The following is a 22659-nucleotide window of genomic DNA, read 5'->3' on the forward strand; positions in this document are numbered from 1 at the left end:
TCCATTTACTTTTAATGAACTTAAGACTTTGTTCAAGCTTCTTGAGTTTAAAGAAGATTACCTGCAAAGTTAATTTCACATTCATGGACCTACTAAGAAGGCTGAATGATCGTTGAGATTCAAGTCAACTAGTAAGGAAGTCTAGTCAGCTTATCACTTCTCTGGGCATTTTGTTGAGAAGTTCCAGGTATGGTTTTTACTTTATTTGGTAAAGGATATTGATAATTAAGGTTAGTATAGTACTCCATGAATAACAAGGTGTATTATATGTTTATGTTTTACTACAGGTGAAGAAACAGCTAGCCTTTAGCTTCCAGCCTGGTGTTTGTTAATTTGTCCCTTCCCCCTTTCCCCCGGAAGTGAGGTAAACTGAGCAGTCTATAGTATCAGCTCAGAGTGCCACATTTTGGGTGGATTGTCGGGGGCTCAGCAGCTTCTGCAGACACCAGGATCTCAGCCTGACAGGCGGCAGATGTCAGAGGAGTGTTTGACAGCAGAGCGAGAGTTGAGAGTGGCAATATGGAGAAGGTTGCTGTCCTTGAAGAACTTCCTGGGAGGGGTACAAATCAGAGGTGCGCCCTGTGGAGGTGTAGAAGCACCAGAGGGGGCAGAAGAGGAGGGAGGAGAGGGCAAGGTAGCCAAGGAGGAGACAGTAAGGGGAGGCAAGGAAGCCGTGGGGGGAAGAGGATGGACAGCAGGAGAGGAAAGGAAATTGATGAGCCGTGGGAAGCGTCTATCAAAGAGGAGAAGGTTGGCCTCAGGGCCTTGGACCAAGACGGTACCATTCAGGTAAACATTAATGATGACCTTAGAGGAGTGGAAGGGGGCCAGGAGGGCCTCCTACCGTGTGCCACCATTAGTGGGAGAAGTAGAGAAAGGAGAAAGCCAGAGACCATATGAAGAGTCTCCATAGGTCTGGCAAGGGAATGATAAAGAGGATGTTGGTGAGGGTTTGCCTGGAGGAAGCCGCTGGTATAGGTGTCAGCGATAGGGGGGCCTGGGTTGGAGACCAGGATGTCCTTTTTAAACTTCTTCCTAACAGATTTAGTGAGCAGAGCAGTATAGTCGATAGAGAAGCTGTCAAAAAAGATAGGAGACAGAGAGCACCATAGAATAGGTAGGGAGAGGAGAGAAGAAGGGGCAGTGAGAATACTGGGGAAGGACACAGGGGGTGGGGGAAGCAGACGATACAGAGACGAGACAATAGTAGACAATTGGACATGACGACAGGAGCTCAAATAATGATAGACAAGTTTGCTAGATGAATGCTTTGCTAAGAAGGCAAAAACCACAGAGCGGCACTCCTTTCACAATGCAATTTTAAATACCGGAGAAAAGACACCCATAGCTCTCAACTCACACGCTTTTGTCAGGTGTCACCCGCCTTGTAAAGGGCGGACTCACCCGCCAAGCCTCCTGCACGCCCATTCATTCCAATGGGCGTCTCACCCGCCAAAAACAAAATCGGATGATTTCACCCGCCTTTGTGACACAAATGGTTGAGAGCTATGGACACCTTAGTCTGAGAGTCCTGTGTAAACTCCATGTAGTGTCCCATGTCTATTGTTTACTGCACATGACCCTGTCCTCTGTTTATGCCGAGCACCGAGCCTCACGTTGGTAGGCAGGGTTACTGCCTAAAGTTTTCAGTTAATCCGCAGAATTAAAGAGGGTCTATCAGACCGATTGCTGGTCCGATAGCACAGCGAGTAGAGCGCTTGCTTTGACATCTGTGCCGAGCCTGCTGACGCAGGTTTGAATCCCGGCAGCCTGAGGGTTTGTAGCGCTATATAAATGCTAAATTATTAGGAAAGACCTACGCTGCCTGTCTCCTTGTCATTATTACGCAGCACCTCTTTGCATACTCGCTACACCATAACAAGTGGCATCCCTGCTTGAGCGATTACGACCCATTGCTTTTGTTGTGTCCGACAACCGCATTTGTGAATATTAATAACATTAACATTAAAAGAGCTCACAGGAGCCCTGTGTGGCGGCCCACTCAGGGTAGATCACAAAAGCAACATAGCCCACATGAAAACCGTGGATTTAAGGGAATGTTTTGGGGGCATGTCTACCTAATAAACTGAAAAGACTTTACAATGTATTTTTCCTTCATGCATTGATGGATATTTGGCATGTTTTGTAGTAAAATAATGCAACCAGTACCTTGGCAACAGCTGTTTATCTGGTTAGCCTATGAGGAATGGGTGCAAACGGGAGCATTAGACGTGCAATGAGGGTAGGAGGAGTCTGATTATGCACATTATAGCCATAGCTCTCAACTCACCCGCTTTTGGCGGGTGTCACCCGCCTTGCAAAGGGCTGACTCACCCGCCAAGCCTCCTGCACGCCCATTCTTTCCAATGGGCGTCTCACCCGCCAAAAACAAAATCGGGTGATTTCACCCGCCTGCGAGACAAATGGTTGAGAGGTAAGTATAGCAAGCTGTGGTATATATCCCCCTGTATGCGTTTACATTTTTTTAACATGTGGGTGTAATCTCGAATAGCCGTTGGTATATCATAGTTTCCACTAGATCTCATTAACGCGTTCTGGAGCGCTCTCGGTGCAGGGGATGGCTACGTTGTGGAATTTAACGTAACCGATAGATGAGGCAGGCTACGTATGTCACGCAGAACGTAAAGTTTAAAAACACTTACGGAGGAGGACACGTTGCTGGGTCCGTTCCTCTAATGTGGAAAATCATATTGCTCTATTTTCTTGTCCTTTGATATATACCGTGACCAGCTATGTCTTTGGAGACAGTGCCGAAAGATCTTAGGCACTTGCGGGCCTGTCTATTGTGCTCATTGGTTAAGGTGAGTCCAAAGCAAACCACGTGAGCCGATCATTCGAGTGCCTCGCTAGCAGCCACTCTTCGAGACACCAGCACTGTTTCTTGCTTCCAAGACTCGCGAGCACACCTCCGGAGACAGAACACGAACGGCAGAATCGTGGTAGGACCCCTTTACATCCATCGTAATCTCTAATTGAAAACCAACCCAGCGCACCCTCAATTCAATCCCATCCAGGTATCACTTCCGTACACAGTTACTACTCCACACACCCCTCCTGGACCAGTAGAGTCCCTTGCCCATCGAAGCACCACTCCCCCTTGCTAGCGCCAAGAAACCTCGTCGTGTCTGCCCTTAGACAACCGAAAGACCTCTTTTCATGATCCGTTTGGTTTAAGAATCTCTGGCAGCATTGCAGTCACTCAACCCTGTTGTTCACATGTGTGCATATCTAACGTATGCACCTTTCAGCTTGGTTCTCAGACCAGCAATCTTATCTCTCGGCGCTTTGTTTGTGGCGTAACAGTAACGTCATGCGCAATTTGATAAAGGAACTAAGCTGCCTGCTTCAACCATCTACTTAGCTAATGGGAATCTCACTGCTTCAAAGAAATCAAAAAAATTTAGCCCTTTTGGGCTTCTACCGGAATGTCTATAGAGAACCCCATTACCCATGTGTAGAGTTGATCCTCTTTTCAGGGCTACAACCCTCCCCTCCCCCCATGGCTTTGCGAGGACAGACACTATGTAGATGGATCATTCTGTCTGGAGAAAATTCTCACTGCAATTGACGGTTTGGGGGTGGCTGTGGTGGCCTGCCTCCGGTCACCGGGGCGGGCCACACCAAGTGTCGGGACCACCCGAAGACTGCGGACACGCAGTAGAGTAGGTGCAGGGATCACCCCGCATGATCCAGATCACTGGATCAGGTGTAGGTGCTGGGGGCACCCAGCACTTGGTGGGCTAGGCTTTGGAGGCACCCAGGCCCGGTCACCACAATTAGGCCATGATCATGTTGCATATCCCCAGCCCCAAGAACGACACACAGACACGAGTTGCCACTTCCTGGGGCTCTGCTGCACTCCCGTCCGCGTGCCAGCAGAGCCCCTTTTATTAAAGGAGCATCATGACACAGTCATGACGCTCTCGTCAAATAAACCACTAGACCAACACACAACATCCCTCCTTAATTATAACGAAGAAAAACCACCACCCACTGCAAACAAACAGCGACCATCGGCAGGGTCTAACTTGGTGCATTCTTGTCCGAGCACCCCTTAATACCTACTAAAAATGTAAACGTTTAACACTGCAAACAAACAGGTGTGTTCCAGTCCGCACACCACAGGGCCTGACGACGGGCTATTTGATCTCAAAAGATCCCGGGATCAAACTGGCCACTGGCGCTGCTGCAGGACAAAAAGAATACATTTTCTTCATCTTTCTCCTCTCCGACATCATAATGTATTTCTCTGAGACCCTCTGCCACCTGGACTGCCGCCACTCTGGGGGTCTTTCTCCCCTTCGACTCGCTCCCCCCCGATGTCCCTGTCATGGTGGCTGGAGTTGGGGCGAGGCACACCCGTGCAAAGTGATCTACTTTCCTGCACCTTCCACAGATGTGTCCTTTCGCCGAGCAGTCTTGCGGGTGTGGAAGATCCCACCCGCACTGATGACATATTGTGGCATTGGGGTCTCTCCTTGGCCAGTCTCCCCTCCTCATCGGTTTTCCTCCTTGCCACTTGCCGACAGCTGCCACCTCCCCGAGCTTGACCCTCTGCATGGGGGGCCTCCAGCTTGAGGTGGTGTCTGGATGAGTCCATGACTGAGGCCTGCACCTCTGCCAGTTCCTGGGCACGGCCGAGGTTTAGTATTCAATCGAGGGTAAGCGTCGGGTCCCTCAGGACTTGTTTGCGTAGATTCGAGGAGCTGCAGCCGTAGATGATCTGCGCTCTGATCTCACCGCCCTCGAAGTTTCCCAGGTCGCAGGACAGTGCAATGCCACGCAGCTTCCCATGGAATGCATTGAGGCTCTCCCCTTCCTGAACAGTTCATTGTCCCTGTTGACCATGGGTCGGAAGTACTTGTTCAGGGCTGCGACAGCTGCACCGTATGACTGATCTATGGGCCTTAATGTCTTGAATAGCCTCTGAACGGCCAGTCCGGCGGATTACAGGAGTGTTGGGCGTTTTGCAGCGTCCTTTATCTCCACCGCTTCAAAATACAGCTCCAGGTTCTCCACCCAAGCTGCCCACCGAAGTCCCAAACTGGCAGGCGAGCCCATCATGTCATAGTGGTGCGAGCTGTCCTCGATATATCCCCTCATTGTCGTCTTCCGCCATGGTGGCTCCTGGGAGGGCACACAAAGTGTCTACAGGAGGTGAGTCTTGGGGTGCCTCTCCCTTTCTGGATGTCTTGGAGGGCGCACAAGTGCTCCTTGGGGAGCCGCTACCTTTGGGATGTTGTAATTTGTTGGTGTGGATGACGCACACACTGTTCCTTGGCTCTCATCTGCCGTGTTCCCAGGGGGCGCACAAGCACTCCAGGTGGAGCCGCAACCCCTAGGGCCTGGGCAGATACAAACTCAGGGGGGGGGGGGTTGGTGACATCCCTCTTTTTTGCCAGGCTGTGGCTGGGCCTACGCCCCCTTTCTCTGTTGGCCTCAGTATCCACTTTTGAAAAAAAAACGGGCTGCTGACGGCCCTCCCATTCACAGTGGACCAACACAGGCTCTTCACCAGCGCGGCCTGGTTGCAGTGGTGTTTTTCCCCTTCCTAGCGGGCGAGGCGGAGAGTTGGCTTTGTCCCGCTTCCTTTGTTCTGTGTCTCGGTGAGGGCACGTCCCTTTTTCGGGCCGATCCCTGGTGACCCCTCCGCCCGGGAGACTTGATGAGGTTTTTCACCGCGCTCCTTTCCTTTGTTCTGGGGCTGGGAACTTGCGCGACACCCGCCGCGGTATTCTTCCTTCACCGCCGGGCCAAGGTCTGTGTGGGCCACGCCCACTGCCCTTGCAGTATTCTTCCTTCACCGCCGAGCCCAGGTCTGCGTGGGCCACGCCCACCACCCTTTCTTCAGGGCAACAGCGGTCCTTCGCCCGTTGCGGGTACCAGGCGACCTGTGCCGTTCAGCAGCGCCAGGTCTCTGGGCCACCTGCTACTCGGCTAACACCCAACACGTGGGTTCCTGTCCTCGCCTCCACCCCACTGGAGCTGGACCACCTCGCGGGGCCGGCACACCGTCGTGTGCCTGGGGCGAGACCTCCTTGTCGCCAATGTGGTGGCCCGCCTCCGGTCACCGGGGCGGGCCACACCAAGTGTCGGGACCACCCGACACAGTCCAAAGACTGCAGACACGCAGTAGAGTTGGTGCGGGGATCACCCCGCACGATCCAGATCACTGGATCAGGTGTAGGTGCTGGGGGCACCCAACAGTCAGTGGGCTAGGCTTTGGGGGCACCCAGGCCCGGTCACCACAAGTAGGCCATGATCATGTGGCGTATCCCCAGCCCCAAAAACGACACACAACGAGTTGCCGCTTCCTTGGGCTCTTTTGCACTCCCGTCCGCGTGCCAGCAGAGCCCCTTTTTATTAAAGGAGCGTCATGACCCAGTCATGACGCTCACGTCAAATAAACCACTAGACCAACACACAACAGTGGCTCTCCTCTGAGGAGGGGTGGGGATGTGTGCTGTGGATTCAGGTCACAAAAACCCAGTATCTCTTCACAGAACCCAAACCTGCATAAAAGCAGTGAGCATTTTAGGAACATAAGAACGCCCACAATTTCTCATCAATTCAGCATGTCATGTGAACGTCAATGCACTCTCGTTGCCACCTCTAGGGTTTCAGAAGAAAGATTGCTAAGAAGCATGATAGTCACCCCTACCGTGCACTCATTCATGCGTCCGTCCATCCCCTCATCCATCCATCTGTTCTGGTACTGCATACTCACCTACCCCTCAGAACTCAAAAGCATCCGCATTTAGGAGTTTTAACCCCAGACCACAGTGCGGTTTTTGTAAAAACATGTGCACGCCCCCAAAATAACATGCAAATATGTCATGTGCATTTATGTTCAGAGCATTTTAATATTGGGTTTACCCTGCATTGAAGCGCCCCATTTGCGGCAGAAAACACAAAAGAGGCCTAGGGTGATGGTGATGCGCCAAAGATCACACTACTTGTTCAAGTGGGGAAGCCTGGATTAGAATGCAGGGGGTCCTGGTGCCACTGTTGATCATTCAGCTACTTGACCACATTGGCTACTCAATATGCAGGATTTAAAATAAACAAGACCAACATTTTTATTTTGTATGTATGCTGTACACCTGTTTTTTATGGTCCATATACAAGTTTCACCCGAACCAGGCTTCATCAGATTTATCACTTGTTGATGGCAAGCTCATGTCTATCATCTCCTGGGGAATCCCTCATTTGTGTTTGTCCATTCTTTTCAGGTTGTAAGCAGAGTATGGTAATCGCGGGTGCCATCTTGGAACAAATTCTAGTCCTGTGCATTGTACATTAAATCTAAGCGTGCCTCATTTGTTGGAAGCAGGCATGTTGCACTTCAAACATTTAACACAAACATGTATCAACAGAACGATCAATGTCTTGGGAAGATAGCTCAGGGGTAACGTGTTCGCCTTGGAAGCAAGACAACAGGGAGCACCACAGGTTCGATCCCCAGGTCCACGCTTAGAAAGCTCTGGGTATTAAGCGTGTTATAAATAACCTATCATATCACTGAAGCTAGTACTTTGCTGGTAATGCTGTTATGGTCTAATGCCTTGCCCTACCCCATTGTATAGTTTAATTTGTTTAACTATTTGTTGGTGTCATACATATGTCCTACTGTTGGGGGGGGGGGGAAAAATGGTGCTCTCGTTTAAAGCCCATACTGCTGGATGGATTTTCACCAAATTAGCAGCAGGAGCGGTGACTTGGTTCCGAAAACGTGCTTTTGTAAATTTGGTATACATCTGTCAAGTCGTTTTTTTTTTTCAATTTTTTTTTTTTTAAACGGCTCAAAAGTAGTCAAATTATTTTTTACCGATATCTGGGTTTGGTCCACGGACTCACATCCCTTTTCAGTCCACGGACAGGCCTTTGATTCGCCCAGAGGGCTGCATGAGGTCCACGGACATTAGAGGCGGCCACTGATTGGATGGTGAAAAGCGTGAAGTGCGTCAGATTTTTGGAAACGCCCGCCATGGTGGATTCGCAGACATCCACCGGTGTCCGCGAAAATCGCAGTAAAAACATATTTTTGTCAAGAGGGGACAGAATTGGAGGGGGCGGTCCCAAAATATTCTAAAGGCTTATAAATATGGTGCCATTTGACGAATCCGCACAAAAGTTTGCATGATTTTTAATCTATACATACATGTTTTCGCAAAGTCTGGGATTTTGTCAAGAGGGGGCTAAATAAGAGGCGGGTCTCAACATTTTTTGATGGCTTATACCTTTGTTGTCATTTGACAAATGTAGACAACTGTTTTCTGAAAGATGATAGACCTAACCTTGAATGTTTGTGTAAAGTCTGAATGGATTTTGTCAAGATGGGGCTAAGTTATGACTATTGTATGTACACATACATTTTGATACCTTTGAAAAAATAAAACATGGGTGGATTTCCAGCAAAGTCATGTAAGGAGCATTGGTAAGGACCTTAGAGCATGTTTTTGCAAATGTCCCCGTTTTTATTTTTTGGAAAGTGTCATAATGTAGGTGCACAAAATAGTGATATACCTTTGGTGACTGAGGTATAGGCTGCGGGCAGTGGCCAGTTTGTATGAGTTATGACATAAGGTCATGGCCCAGACAATCTGGCTGCTGGCCATGACCATGAGGGATGACAAATGGGGTTAAAGTGGCCATGTCCACCTGGGACTGGCTTTGTGGAAAAGTTATTCGAAAGTGGAATAGGATTGAAAGGGAGAAAAACATTTTCTTGTGGTAATATGATATATGATATGACATTTATGACGCGTCTATACACAAGTGTTTCAAGGCGCGAATGGTCATAGGCTTCTCGCTTCGCCTTCTGCAGGCTGCCATGGAAAGGGAAGAGGGGTTCTATACAGAGCCCTGCCTTACCTTTCCGTGGTGGCCATCTTGGAGACAGATTGTCCTTCCTACAGTGGGAGGCCACGTGTAGGAAAAAAATCCTATATATTTTTTTTTCTTTTTAGCACCCCGGGTTCCCGCTTTGGAAACCTGGGCTGCTAATGGCCTTCATCCCCTATTGCAGGGGCTAGAAAGGGGGATACCGGTCCGGAGTCCTTGTTATCCCTCCTTGCTTCACTTGGGCAGATCAACGGCACATTATTTACATTAGCATAACACAAAATGCTAACGGTAATGTTTGAAAACCTTATTGAGTATGTGCTTCATTGAGAAATGTAAAGTCGATGGTGTTCATGACGTTTTTTTGTTCTATTTTTTTTTTACTGTAAACGGTGGTTCCTAAAGGAACCTTTCTTTTGGTGTTTTTTGAGGTATTTTTACAGAGATTCTTTTTTGCAGGTGAGGTTAGAACGTAAGGTGGGGAGGGAAATGGAGGAAGAGGTACCAAGCACTAATATGGACGGCCAGTTGGAAAGGGAAAGAACTTGCACGTGTGTTACTTCTAAGGTAGGGGGCAGTGTTTCTCATGCTCCCTGATTACAGCTTGTGATCATGTCCTGGGTGTTAGTCTTAGAAGTGCACGGTGGTGGCGTGAGTTATGGTTGCTTAGCTTATCATAACTGGCGAATTTCTGAGGTTTTTCGGTTTACTTGTAACCACAATGTCCCTTTAACAAAGTGTTTTTATTAGTGCAAATTAACCATACCATCCCTAACACAAAACCTTGTTAAAGGGACGTTATGGTTACAGGTAAAAGCAAATTTCGTTTTCTTTATGGAAGTTATGGTAAGCTAAGCAACCATAACTCGCACCACCAGTGTGCACTGCAAGGACTAACACCCATGCCATCACAAATTTCATTCATGACATCACTGATGACATCACGTGTGGCTCCCTCTTTTATTTATTTTTTTTTGTTCACTGACCTAAGTAGGCCAGGTGCTTTTCTTCACTAACAGTCAGTAAGTAGGAGTTGAAAAGGTTCTGTCTTTGTGTACGGCACCCTTCTCATATGTTACACTACTTTCCTTTCCTTAGGACACACTCATATGATGTCATACATATAGGGGAAGAAGAAAGCATAAAACAAAGCAAGCATTTCTGTGCATGAAGATAATCGTAATAGTGCTCCTTTTTTGCTTACTTTAATTTCCCTATATGTGCTCATATTGGTATGCATTGTGGTGCCTTTGTTTTCTGTACAGTAGTGCAATTGTGTAGTTATTAAGAGAATGGTAACTACTTCTTCCATGTTTCACAATACCAAAAACTGTAAAACGAAAGCATTCATGATGTCACTATGTGACATGGGAACATTTTCAATATTACACTTCAATGGGACATGGTGCAGAGAATGGCTTAATTTCTGCATGAGTTGGTTCATGTACTGCAAAGAAGTGTGTAATACAATGGTATTGCTCAGTGACCTACTTCTCTCTTGGTAGTTCTTCCAATGTGGTGGCTTCCCATGAAAACTAAATGCACATGTGATGTCATCAGTGAGATTTGTGTTGGCATCTTTGATGTCATGGGTGTAAGTCCTTGCAGTACACACTGGTGGCACGAGTTATGGTTGCTTAGCTTACCATAACATGTGAATTTCGGGGGGAGGGTGGAGTTTCGGTTTTACCTGCAACCATAACGTCCCTGTAACAACATTTTTCCATTGAATTTCATAGGTTTTTGCTAGTGCAACTTAACCATAACGTCCCTTTTAACAAGGTTTTGTGTTATTGAATTTCATAGGTTTTTAGTAGGGCACTTTAAGCATAACGTTGCTTAACAGTAATTTGTTCAGTAAATAGAAAAGGTTTTTAGTAACATATATAGACTTCAACTGGTTTGCGTATGTGCAATTACACGGCAAGTATCCGTAGGACTCCATTAGTGTCCGCATCTTGAAATGCACTTTTAAGTAGTTGTGGAAGCACACGTTTACGTTCCACTCCTAGACCCATGCATAGGTCATACAGTGTATGCTGATGACACCGCCCCTGTCGCCAGCCCTATGTATTCATGCAGTGCGCTACCACATTAAAGTATTGCTGTCCAATTCGTGGGAGGCTCTGCAAACCTAGCAATGTGTGGCTAAAGTACTCCTAACTGTATAACGGCCACTGCTAAACAAAGAACAGCAACCTGCACTGTGACATGGGCCTGTTAAATGTGGCATTACTTAGATTTATCTGCTGCTTCCCTTTGCATGACCCGTGAAACTGATGCATTGTGTGTGCACTGAGAAGTGAGACGGAAAGTACAAACAGGTCACCAGCTGGTTAGACAGTTGAAGAAAAGATGTAACTGCAAGTGTCAAGTGGGACAGTTTGTAATAAGGCTTCAAAATTGCAAAGCTGGTGCACCTTCCGCACGCACATACTAGTTCATGTAAAGGCAAGTAAGGAAACAGCAGAAAATGCAGAGCGCAAACAAGCTTACTGGTGGTTGGGGAAAGCACGGAATGTGCATGGGTTGCACAGAATAAATGGCTTTGTGGCATAGGTAAAGAAGCTGTGGTTGGCGTTGTTGTAAACATTCCTGTATTCCACAATGTATGTATATCCATGAATGGGACAGCTAACAGCAATGGCGTAGCATAAAGTGTTTGTACTGCGTGTGTCGACAACTCAAATTGAAGGACAAATGAATAGTGGACCGGCCAACGCCTTTCAAAGAATGACGTTGGGTACTTTCATGTACAGCATTTGCCACATCTGCTGCGGGCAACAAGGGGGGCACTCCTGTAGGGCAGCGTAGCTGTAAAACAACCTTTCCAAAGCATATGCTGCGCTACAGACCCTTACCCAAGAAAGCACATCGTATTGTACATGTAGTGCAATGCGCTACTTTGCACAGGGAAGGTACTTGGAAGGGCATTGCAACAGTCGTTATAGGAGCATTACAATGAGTACCGCCCATATAGGTGATGGCCGACCAATAAATCCGTCTCCCGGCACGCCCCCTATAATATCTAGGCAGGTGCTGCCCCTTCTGTCCAGACTTTTCCTGGCTTTCCTTCTGTGGCGTGTATGAGAACACGATAAGGAATAAAGATGCACTGGGGAATAAAAAAGGTAAACAAAGAAAGCACCTTTCATAGATGAACAGAATTGCCAATGCACGCATGCAGGGCGGGAGGCGTGGCATTGTGGAGAACAATGTAGTGCAGTCGGTTAGCAAGGAGTGCACTGTACAAAATTTCTTTACGTGTTGCAGAGCGTTTTGAAGACAGTCACCGCACAACACTTACTGCAAGAAAATATCACTACTTGCAAGAAAGGCACCAAGCCAATTTTGATGAGGGTGTGCAGAAATTGAGATATATGGCACAGTAAGTTGAACGTTGTAGGTAGGGAAAAGTATCCGTGCTGTGAAACGTCATAATCGCATGGGCGAAGTATGCCATTGGCATATGACAAAGAAATGCACAAATACACATCTTTGCAATGTACTGCGCTGTTTTTCATTAACAGACCAAGTAGAAAATGACGCTGCCACATCGGTAGCTGCATACTGCGATAGAAAGTTATGCAAGATATCGGAAAGAAATGCATTAACTGGGCATGTGCCTCTTTCATCGCAAACAGCACTGGAACTCCTGTAACATGCTGTGCAATGTTCCCTGCACAATGACCAACAGTAATGTCGGCATGTTTGTGTATCACACACACAAACCAAAACCAGGCACTTTATTGTACCTAGTCCATAGCAGTACACATGTAAATGAGTAGCGAGTGCAGTGTTTTAAATTCACTTTCTCTGAATTTATGTCGGCATACCCTGAAATCCGCACGCTGTGCCTCGTAAAACACACACCCTTAATGGCACCCTCTGCATTTCTGTGAACAAATGCACAGTGTAGCTATGTTGGGCCGTACACACCACAAACTTTATTGCCCAATCCCTTAGCAGGCCCATTTCTAGGGCCATCATCTGCAAAAGGGGCGTATGTGCCACCCTGCAACTATCACAATATTTGCTGACTTTTCATGCTGCACGTGCGCGGGAGGGCGGAAATAACTTTGTACCGGGGAGTCCACGTCGTTGGGTATGGTGGCTCTTAAAATAACCTTTTTTTAAAAAAAAATATATTTTTTTAAAGGTGCTTCCCTAGAAACACTATCTTTGCGGTTTTCAAACGTGAATGTGTGTTTTGAACTGCAGCTCACAATCTTACAGTAGGGACTTCAGTGCAGTCTGTAGATTGTCGGCCAGTGACAATGAAATGTTCGTGCACAAAGACATGCCATTTCCCTTGAAAAGGTGTATGTATCGGGAACCAATGTTTTCATTTCACAGGAGAACATCCCGGCAGCTCTGAAGAAGTCGCACATGATTCTGTTGATGAGACCCCTTCCGACCTCTGGCTGCAGATGGGAAATATTGGAATAATGCCAGGCGATTCTCAGCAATGTACATGAGAAAGGCACCTTGGCAGTAGGAAAAAATGCGCTGCACTGCTTTCATCAAAATCTTCAGCTGACTGAACACACGAACAAGGCATGGAACCCAAAAAGAAGCCTCCAAAGTGCACGATCACAACATGTACAGTTGGCGAAGTCACCACATGTCGACATTCTTGAAGCAGTCTGCCGACACAGCACGATTCCATACCACTCCACGAAACATCCACTCCCTCCAAACCTAAATTGCTAGACAAGTCTTGGAGGGCATACACGCACAGATCTTCCACAAAGTAATCACCCACGACGAAAACTGTGCGCTTTGCCATGTTTGCCCGCCGGAGTACACAACGTTCTGGTAAAGTGAATGCATCCCTTTCCTGTGACACACACCCAGAGCACCTGATTGTCCAAAGGCCATAGTCCCATTTCCATTGGCCAACATGGTGAGGAGGACAAAATGTGGCGACACATGCTTTTCCCCAATCACCGCGAGGGATGCGCCCCGGTTAAGCAGGAGGACTTCTCCCTATTGGTGCTCTTTTCTGTAACGTACACCCTGACCACCTGTATTGCTCTCCCGAAGTGCACGGACAGTCATAAATCACCAGTACAATTACGGAGACAATATTTTGAACGCAGGAAGACGCAATAACTTGCAACCACACACTCTTAGAAAATAATGAGCACTTATATGGCTATTTATTCAAAGCTTAGAAGCAACCAGTGATAACATAGAAATAAATCACAGAAGAAACAGAGAATTCAAAAGAAAATGCATCACCGTGAGCGTAACTGGATTCCTCATCTCGCCAGAAGAGGCTGGAAGACCCCGATAACAGCCAGGCCGAGAGCACAACAGCCCACAGGTATGCCGGACGAAAGCGTCCCCCTCCGGCTGAAGTCTCACCTGACCGCTCAGGGGTTCCGCATATATGCACCCTTCAAAAAGGGGTGGCGATTTCTCAAACCTTCTGGCAACGCACTTGCGCATTGATGAGCAGCCGTTGGTTGCCAGCTGGGTCAACCGACAGTACCCTCAAGGAGCAAAGTGCCTCCCTCCTCTAAAAACAAGCACCACGGAAAACAGTCCCATAGCTCATAACAAGACATAACAAAGTTGGCTTTCCCAGCAGAAATGTCCTTGACTTCATACCAGGTTTGGAAAGCATGTTTTCTTCAGCATCGTGAATCTAACTCTCAGCAAAATGAGTGCAGCTTTTCACTGCGGCATGAAGTAAATATCCATCATGGCTCCGAGCGCTCCCAGAATGCACTGCGCACCAGCGCCATTTTAGCTCAAGCATAACAATTCCACCCTTGGATATTTATCTTCCATAGCCCAGTGGCAGAGGAGCCATTGGTGGGCCACTTGGCCTTTCCACCCACACCTTCGCACCCGGTACCATACTGTCTGAAGAGCCAAAACCATGATCCCCACGGGTAGTTAACACTGTAGGAGGCTCCCCGTTCTTAATCATGGACAACTTAACACTGTAGGAGGCTCCCCGTTCTTAATCATGGACAACTTAACGGGAATGATAATCAATTGGGCCACCCGATCACCCTTGTGGATCGGTAACAGTTGGTCCCCACTAGTCATCAGGATGACTTTGATCTCGCCTTGGTAATCAGCATCATTTACCCCTCCGAACACTTGAACCTCCTTCAATGCTAGGCCAGATCTAGGGGCAATCCATCCCATATGCTCTCGGAGAATTTGTACTCCAATCCCTGTTTCAATTACAACAATCCCTCTTGGGTCTAATCTGATTTCTTCATGGGAATGCAAGTCTACCCCTGCTGACTCTGGAGTCGCCCGATAGGAAGCTAAAGAACCCGGGTAATTTCCCAGTACAATAGGGTTTCTCTGACTGAATTGGGTTGAATCTGTAAAGTAGGAGTCATTAGCCACATCAAAGGAGTTTCATGCTCATTCACAGGCCTATTGTTTAATACTTGCACCGCATCAAACACACGATCACGCCAGCCTGCCGAACTGCCACCTCCAGATTTGCATAGCTGTTCTTTCAACAACCCATTCATTCGTTCAATCGGCCCAGAAGCGGCAGGGTAATAAGGAACATGGTAAAGCCACTCAATGCTCTTTTCCTGACAATACTCCTGCATTAGTTTGCCTTTGAAATGTGACCCATTGTCACTTTGAATCTGCAAAGGCACTCCGTAATGTAACATGATCTGATGTAACAACCTGATGGTGTTCAGTTGTGTTGCACGCTTGCACGGCAAAACCATCAGATATCCTGAATATGTATCCACAATAGTGCATGCATACTGGCAACCTTTACTGATTGGCAGCGGACCGATATAATCAATCTGCCAAATTTGACCTCGTAGTTTTCCTCTTCACAATGTACCCCGAACAATTTGAGGGATCGGTCTATGCTGTTGGTGTTGGCACACTGGACATTGCAAAATGATCGTTTTCACTACCTCTAAAGGAATACTGATTTCTCGAGCTTGTGCCCACCTGATAGTAGCCTTTTCTCCAAGGTGACCACATTTCTGGTGAGCCCACTTGGCCAAACCCTCCAAATCGTCTTCCTGAGCCTCCGCATCCACAGATGAAATCTTGGTGTGTTCGTCTGCAACAGAATGAAACCAACGCTCTAATGAGTCTGTGGCACAATGCGCGTCCACATGATACACAGCGACTTCACTTTGTGATAACATTTCTGCAATACCTTGCCACAGTTCTTTTCCCCACAACTCTTTTGAATGAATCTTCCACCCATTCTTTTGCCAGGTTGGCAACGACACCGCCAATCCATTCGCCACTGACCATGAATCCGTGTACACATGACATCGACCAGGGGTCTCTTGTTTCAAAGCTTGGTAAACTGCGTAATGCTCTGCAAACTGACTGCTCTTCCCTTTCCCTGATGTTGTCAACATCTTTTCTGTTTTGGGATTGTACGACACTGCTTTCCAGTATCGCTCAGTTATATCGGGCTGAGCCACCCGTGAACCAGGCATGCTCAGTTTGCTCCACGGTCAAATCGCTGTAAGGTACTCCCCATTTCACGGGACACTCGCGTTTTTCAGGCACTTCCGGTGGTATGTAATTTGAGGGCGGTATGTTGGCTACTTGCTCATGTAATTTCGCAACTCCACCCTTCCCTGATTTGGCTCTGTCTTGAATGTACCATTTCTATTTAATTATTCTGGCTTCTTGAGCATGTCCTATTCTATGCGTTTTAGGAGAGCTCAGTACCCATTGCATGATTGGTATTTCTGGCCTCATCAATACATCATGGCCCACCGTCATTTGCTCGGTATCAACAAGGGCCCAATAACATGCCAGCAACTGCTTCTCAAACGGAGTGTATGAGTTACCAGCATCGGGCAACTTACAACTCCAAAACCCCAATGGCACACGTTTCCTGTCCTGTTTCTGCCACACACTCCAGTTAGCATAATTGTCTTGTACAGACACATTTAATTCCACTTCGCCTTCCTTCAATGGCCATAAATCAAGCACCTGCTGCACGGTGTCTTTCGCCAACTCAAATGCTTTCTGCTGCTCTTCCCCCCCCCCCCCCCCACTGAAACTCATATTTCTTGCGTGTCACTTTGTAGAGGGGGGCCAATATCTGCCCTAAATGGGGAATGTGCTGTCTCCAAAACCCAAAAAGCCCTATAAACTGCTGAGCTTGTTTTTTGTTCATTGGAGTGGTGAATTCAAGTATTTTCTGTCAGGCTTTTGGAACCATTTCTCGATGCCACTGAATCCCTAGGAATATCACTGTTTCAGCTGGGCCTTGAATTTTATTCGGGTTAATCTCCCACCCTTCCATTATGACATTTAACTGACTTTGCACAGTGTGCTCATCCTTGCCCTGAATCAAAATATCATCAATGTAGTGAGAGATTTGTATGTCAGATCAGTCGGTGACAGATAGTCGGGCTATGTATGTAACCGATAGGTAACCTTGTAAAGGTGTACTGACGCCCGCTCCAAGAAAATGCAAACTGCTCTTGACACTCTTCATCAATTGGCACAGAGAAAAACGCATTGGCTAAATCGATCATTGCATACCAAGTCCCTTCAAACTTTTGGACATTCTCAATCAAGGTAATGGCATCTGAGACCGCGGGCACTAAGGGAGGAGTGTGTTTATTCAACTTGCGGTAATCCACCGTCATCCTCCACGACCCATCCCCCTTTTTAAAAGGCCAGAGTGGATTGTTCCATGCAGTGGTGATAGGGCGTAACACACCCGCCTCCACATACTCTTTGATGGTGTCTGAAATTTCCTTGTGCCCCCCAGGAATGCGGTATTGCTTTATTGCTACCCGCTTGGTTGCCACAGGCACTTGCACTGGGGGCATCTTCAATTTGCCTACGGTAATGGGTGTACAGGTCAATGCACTCACCCCAAACTACTACGTTTTCCCTCCAAGTCCCAAAGTCAACCCTTCCAGAATGTCAAAGCCAATTATATATTCAGGTATCGGGACAATCAACACTTGGTATTTCTGCCTATTCAAATTGCCCATTTTCATCTCCACTTTCGTTTGTACTGCGGGGGTCTCCTTTCCCCCGAGACCTGTAATAGTAAATTGTTTACCTTTAAATCGTGCTGGATTGCCATGAATCAGAGAGGCCTCCGCCCCGGTGTCTATCAATGCTCGCACCCCTTGCGTATTTCCTGGTCCCCAAAAAATCTTAACATCAACATGGGGCCGCTTATCAACTTTTATGCGAGCAGACGCTGCCGGAGCTTGGCCGTAGCCCTAGTCAAATTTCGAATGAGTGTGACTTGACTCCGCCTCTAGCATTGCATTCACCACCTTCCTCAAATCGGCGTATGTTGGCTCGTAGGGGGAAGGTGTCCCCATAGACCCTTCTTGTTCTTCCGCAGGAGGAGCGGAAGGTGAGGTGTCCCCCCTGTGGCTTGGTTACTACCTGTTTCTTAACTTGTTTATAGCGCTCTTTGGCTGCAAGTCCTCTTTTTTTGTATAATTCATACATTATTCTGGTTTCAATGCCATAAATTTCTTCTCGTGGCACACGCCAAAAACATGTCCTTTCGGGACATTCGGGAGTCTCTACTATCTTGCCTCCTGCCGTCGGTTCTTCTCTCACTATGCCCCTCTCTCTCCCGTGGCTTGTCATCACTCTTGTCCCACTCCCCTAAATCTGCCAGTTGCCGAATGGCATCCACTACCTCATCAGTGGATTTGCCCGTCATACCTACGAGCAAAGTCATAATGACACTTTTGTATGTGGGTGGCGCAGTTCTAATCACCATGTTTCGAGTTGAAACTGAGAGCGGCACGGCTCCCATGTGTCCTGGAGCATCTACGTGAATTGCCTCTTTCATACATGCTCTCTGACCTTTTGAATTGCCTTTCTCAAAGTATACCACTTTGTTTCCTCACTAGGCCAATCTGTGGTAATAGGGTATTTACGGTTACATGCTTGGGATGCTAGGTGCAACAAAGACACCTCTGCATCTTGACTATTGTCATCAGGGGGCGGTCCTGCCCTTAGGACCTCCTGTACATTGGTGTCAGTTGACAAGGGTAGAAAACACGGTGAGTCCGTGGAATCTACCAACAACCCTGCAGCGCCCCCATCTAGCAATCTCACCATCCGTGTCAATAAAGGTTCCCCTGATTTTTGCCTCAAATGGGTAATAATTTCCACAACTTCCTCCTGGGTGTAATCCTCCAGTGTGGTTAAATCCACCACTCCGCCTGCAGGATTCTGCGGGTGGGGTCCGGCTCGCTGTCTTCTAACGGGCTTAGCCGCGACTGTTTTCTGCTTAATTTCCATTGTGGGGTCGGATTCATTTGCAGAACTACTCTCTGGACTGGTGGAGTCAAAAACATCACCATCCCACTTATCCGGGTCCCAGTCCACACCGGCGGTAGCGATTACAGCTACCAACTTTCTTTTGTTGACCCCTCCCCGTCTTTTCCTATACTTATACCGGGCTACTCTGACTGCTGCCCTCTCGGCCACAGCCTGATATGTGTCAGCCTTATCTTTAAAAAGTTTCATTTGAATCTGCTGCATTAACGCAGTCTGCCTTTCTGCAGCCAGCTCTCTTTCTAATCGCAAAACCTCATTTTTCATTTCCAAATTCTTTTGATGTATTTTCCTATAAGCATGCAAAAGAACCCAACTTCGCCTACCTAATGCAGTGCATTCTCTGCCACGTTCCACTCGAACTTGTTGCAAGCACACCATTACATCAGACGGATCAGCATCTCCCAATCCCTGATCCCATGTTTCACTTAGCCCTGTGCCGCATGCCCACGCCTGGGCCAATTTATCATACGGACTCTTAGTCCAACCTGGAATGATAACATCAGAACATTCACCGCCAGTGGCAACGCTCTTTTTCCTGAACAAACTAACTCATTATTGCAAACAAAACAAAACCTCTTTATATCTATATTTTTTTTTCCTTTCCACGCTGCAATCACTCCCACAAGCACGCACACACCGGCAAAGGAAAAAAAAACAGCTTAACACAGTTCAACACTTAATGCTAAATTACTTTTGCTTGCAAGGTAACCGAAACCTATCTACGTTCAAACAGATTCTTGAATATTTGGAACAATTCATCACAAATATCCTGTTTGCGACGCCAAAAATGTATTGCTCTCCCAAAGTGCACGGACAGTCATAAATCACCAGTACAATTACGTCCCTCTTCCTATTGCCGCACATCCTAAGCAACTCATTGGACAATTCCCCACAGTTCCATTTTCGTGGGCGCCACCCGTAAATCCCTGCATGTGACTTTCGTGCGGCCATGGGGGAATAACTTGCATCCAGGGCAGGGGGAGTTCGTAGTAAGGGGCGACTCTTAAAAGAGTCTGATTTTCTCATTTGAAAACATTTTTTTTAAATCCTTCTACAAAAACACCTTTTTTGTCGGTTTTCAGTAGCTTTTGAGTTTTCTTCTATGCACATTAGTTCAGTAAACTCTTCACCGCATCCTGTAGATGAGCAAACGAAACTGCCTTACCAACGGAGGACAACAAAATATAATTTCTTGGAAACACTCCTCATGCCCACTAGTAATAAGGTCACTGTTGCAGAAGAACATTACACGAGCGGACAAAAAAAGTGTACATGCTTCTGTTGATGTGACACTGTCCTTTGTCTGACTCGGCACAACATCCATGAGCAGTAGGCCATGCTCTTTGCGGTATTGTAGATGAAAGAAGCACCTTGGCGGTGGAAAAAAGCATCCTCACGACACCCTGCAACCTCCTCAGTCTACGGGACAAATGTAAGCAAGGCAGGTAACCCATATGCATTCCGCTGTAAGAAATAACAATAACATCTACTACTGGAAACGTAGCAAGGTCTTTGCAAAGTGCATGTATATTGATGAAACAGCACTGATACAGTGTTCCACAATGCGCCCACTCCTTCCAAACCAAAATTGCAGTCAAGGTTTTCCAGTGTAAAGGGCAGATTTTGCCACGTGCACCTCCCAAAGTAGCGCGCGGGCCGCCCTCCTGTAAAACTGGAATAATCCTCCTTCCCTCTGCAGCTGTACCTCATTAGGTTATACTGGTAAACAGGCACACACGCATCCACCAATCACATTAAAGGCACCATCAGCGAACACTGTCACTGCTGTGCAACACTTGAAATGTACCGTTACACATTCACAGTACAAATGTTGTGCCATTCCAAAGCATGTCCACTACAAAGTTCAATGAAACTAGGCAAGATTTCTCCATCCGCATACATCCACATGGCCACGCAGGATGTGGCATCTGCCATCCTGAAAGTACCGCGTAATCCACTACCTTTTTCGTGATAGTAAAGGTCGGGGGTTTTGTGGTGGGTGGTAAACAATATGAAAGTAGGCAGGGGATTTAGTCTTTTAGCGTATGTGTGAAAGTGTTTTTTTTTTTTTTTTCCATGCAAGCAGCACATTTTTCTGTATTTTCTCTTTGTATGCGTTTCGGTTTGCCTGTCTTGCACGGTGCGAAACAAAACGGCATTGCCAATGGTGCTCCAATAAATGCCATTTCTACGGAATCACTGCATATTTTGCAATCTCATGATCTTATTGTGGGTTGAGAAACTGCTAGCAGTCTGCATAAACCGACACATAAATCCGTTTATAACACACCTTCCGACCGCTGGCTGGGGACAAATTACACCGTCATGGATCCACACTGCTCTTGGTGTGATGCATGAGAAAACCACCTTGGCAGTAGGGAAAATATGCATCACTGCGGTCAGCAACCTCATCAGTAGACTGATTAATCGTCCACATGACATGTAACCCAAATGTGCACTTCCATAGTGAACCACGACACAGTCCAAGTTTGTGACGGATGCCATATATCTGCAAAGGCGAACCATCCTGCCGAAACTGTAGTCACCCTGACAGACCCAGAAAGCGTCCACTCCTTCCAACCCGAAATTACCAGCAATGCCTCTTTGCACGCAACACCTGTCTGTGCAGATGGCGCACAAAAATATCACCGACGATGAGCATGGTGCGTCTCTCCCTCTCGACCACCCTCACGACACAGTATTGTGACGAAATGGTAACACCCCTTCCTATGAACCACGCCCTAAACTCCTAATTGTCTATTTCCCACAATTCCATTTCCACCCTGCTCATAATGGGAGGATGTGCACGTGCGCTTTCCCATCTACAGTGAGAGCCACGGCTAATAAAGCTGTGCCAATACTTCTTCCCTTTGCACAGTCACTTTTTGCAGCACTCCCCAAATTGGCTGCTGTCACATTTCAAAACATGCATGCACCAATCGCATACAAAACCTCTGCACTGCGTACTGTCATTTGTGTACACCACTCTGTTTTTACCGTTCAACACTCTCTGCAGACAAATGGAACATGTACAAAGCCCCTCCACCAGATTGTCTAAAGAAGGCAATATTGCAGCATCGACAAACATCCTAACACGACCCCAGCACTCCTTTAGGTATGCAGACAACATTGCAACCCTTACCCCACCCATAGCAGCACTGCACATCCAAGCAAGCGACAGTTTGGGCACCCACCATTATGCACAAACGTTACATACATTGCGCCAGTTCTACCCATCTCCCTCAAACCATAAAACACCCATGCACGAAAACGTCACACTTAGCAGAAGCCACAACCATAATGCAGCCTGCGCCACCTCTTCGCACAACCGACCACATGCTATTGTGTCACTGCCAACCTATGCACACCACCTCTGCAACATTGGGCCTACTTCAATACATTTGCACACAGCAGAGTAACAAACCACATATAAGCTGCCCTTCAATCATACCCACTTCCATAGTCCCATTATGTACGCACTGCACCCTGTGG

General features: G+C 47.2%; 1 protein-coding gene across 1 annotated transcript in view; it reads left to right on the forward strand.

Annotated features, from left to right (window-relative positions):
- The first annotated feature begins 2664 nt into the window (after positions 1–2664).
- The window catches only part of SUPT4H1 (SPT4 homolog, DSIF elongation factor subunit), a 121107-nt gene continuing 101112 nt past the window's right edge, over positions 2665–22659 (forward strand). Inside the window, exon 1 of the mRNA XM_069614842.1 lies at positions 2665–2822. Within this exon, the coding sequence (XP_069470943.1) occupies positions 2754–2822 (69 nt within the window). The 5' untranslated portion in view covers positions 2665–2753. The remainder of the gene's footprint in view (positions 2823–22659) is intronic.

The sequence above is a fragment of the Ambystoma mexicanum genome, chromosome 9, assembly GCF_040938575.1.
Source record: "Ambystoma mexicanum isolate Mex_15411 chromosome 9, UKY_AmexF1_1, whole genome shotgun sequence".
Classification (NCBI taxonomy): Eukaryota; Metazoa; Chordata; class Amphibia; order Caudata; family Ambystomatidae; genus Ambystoma; species Ambystoma mexicanum.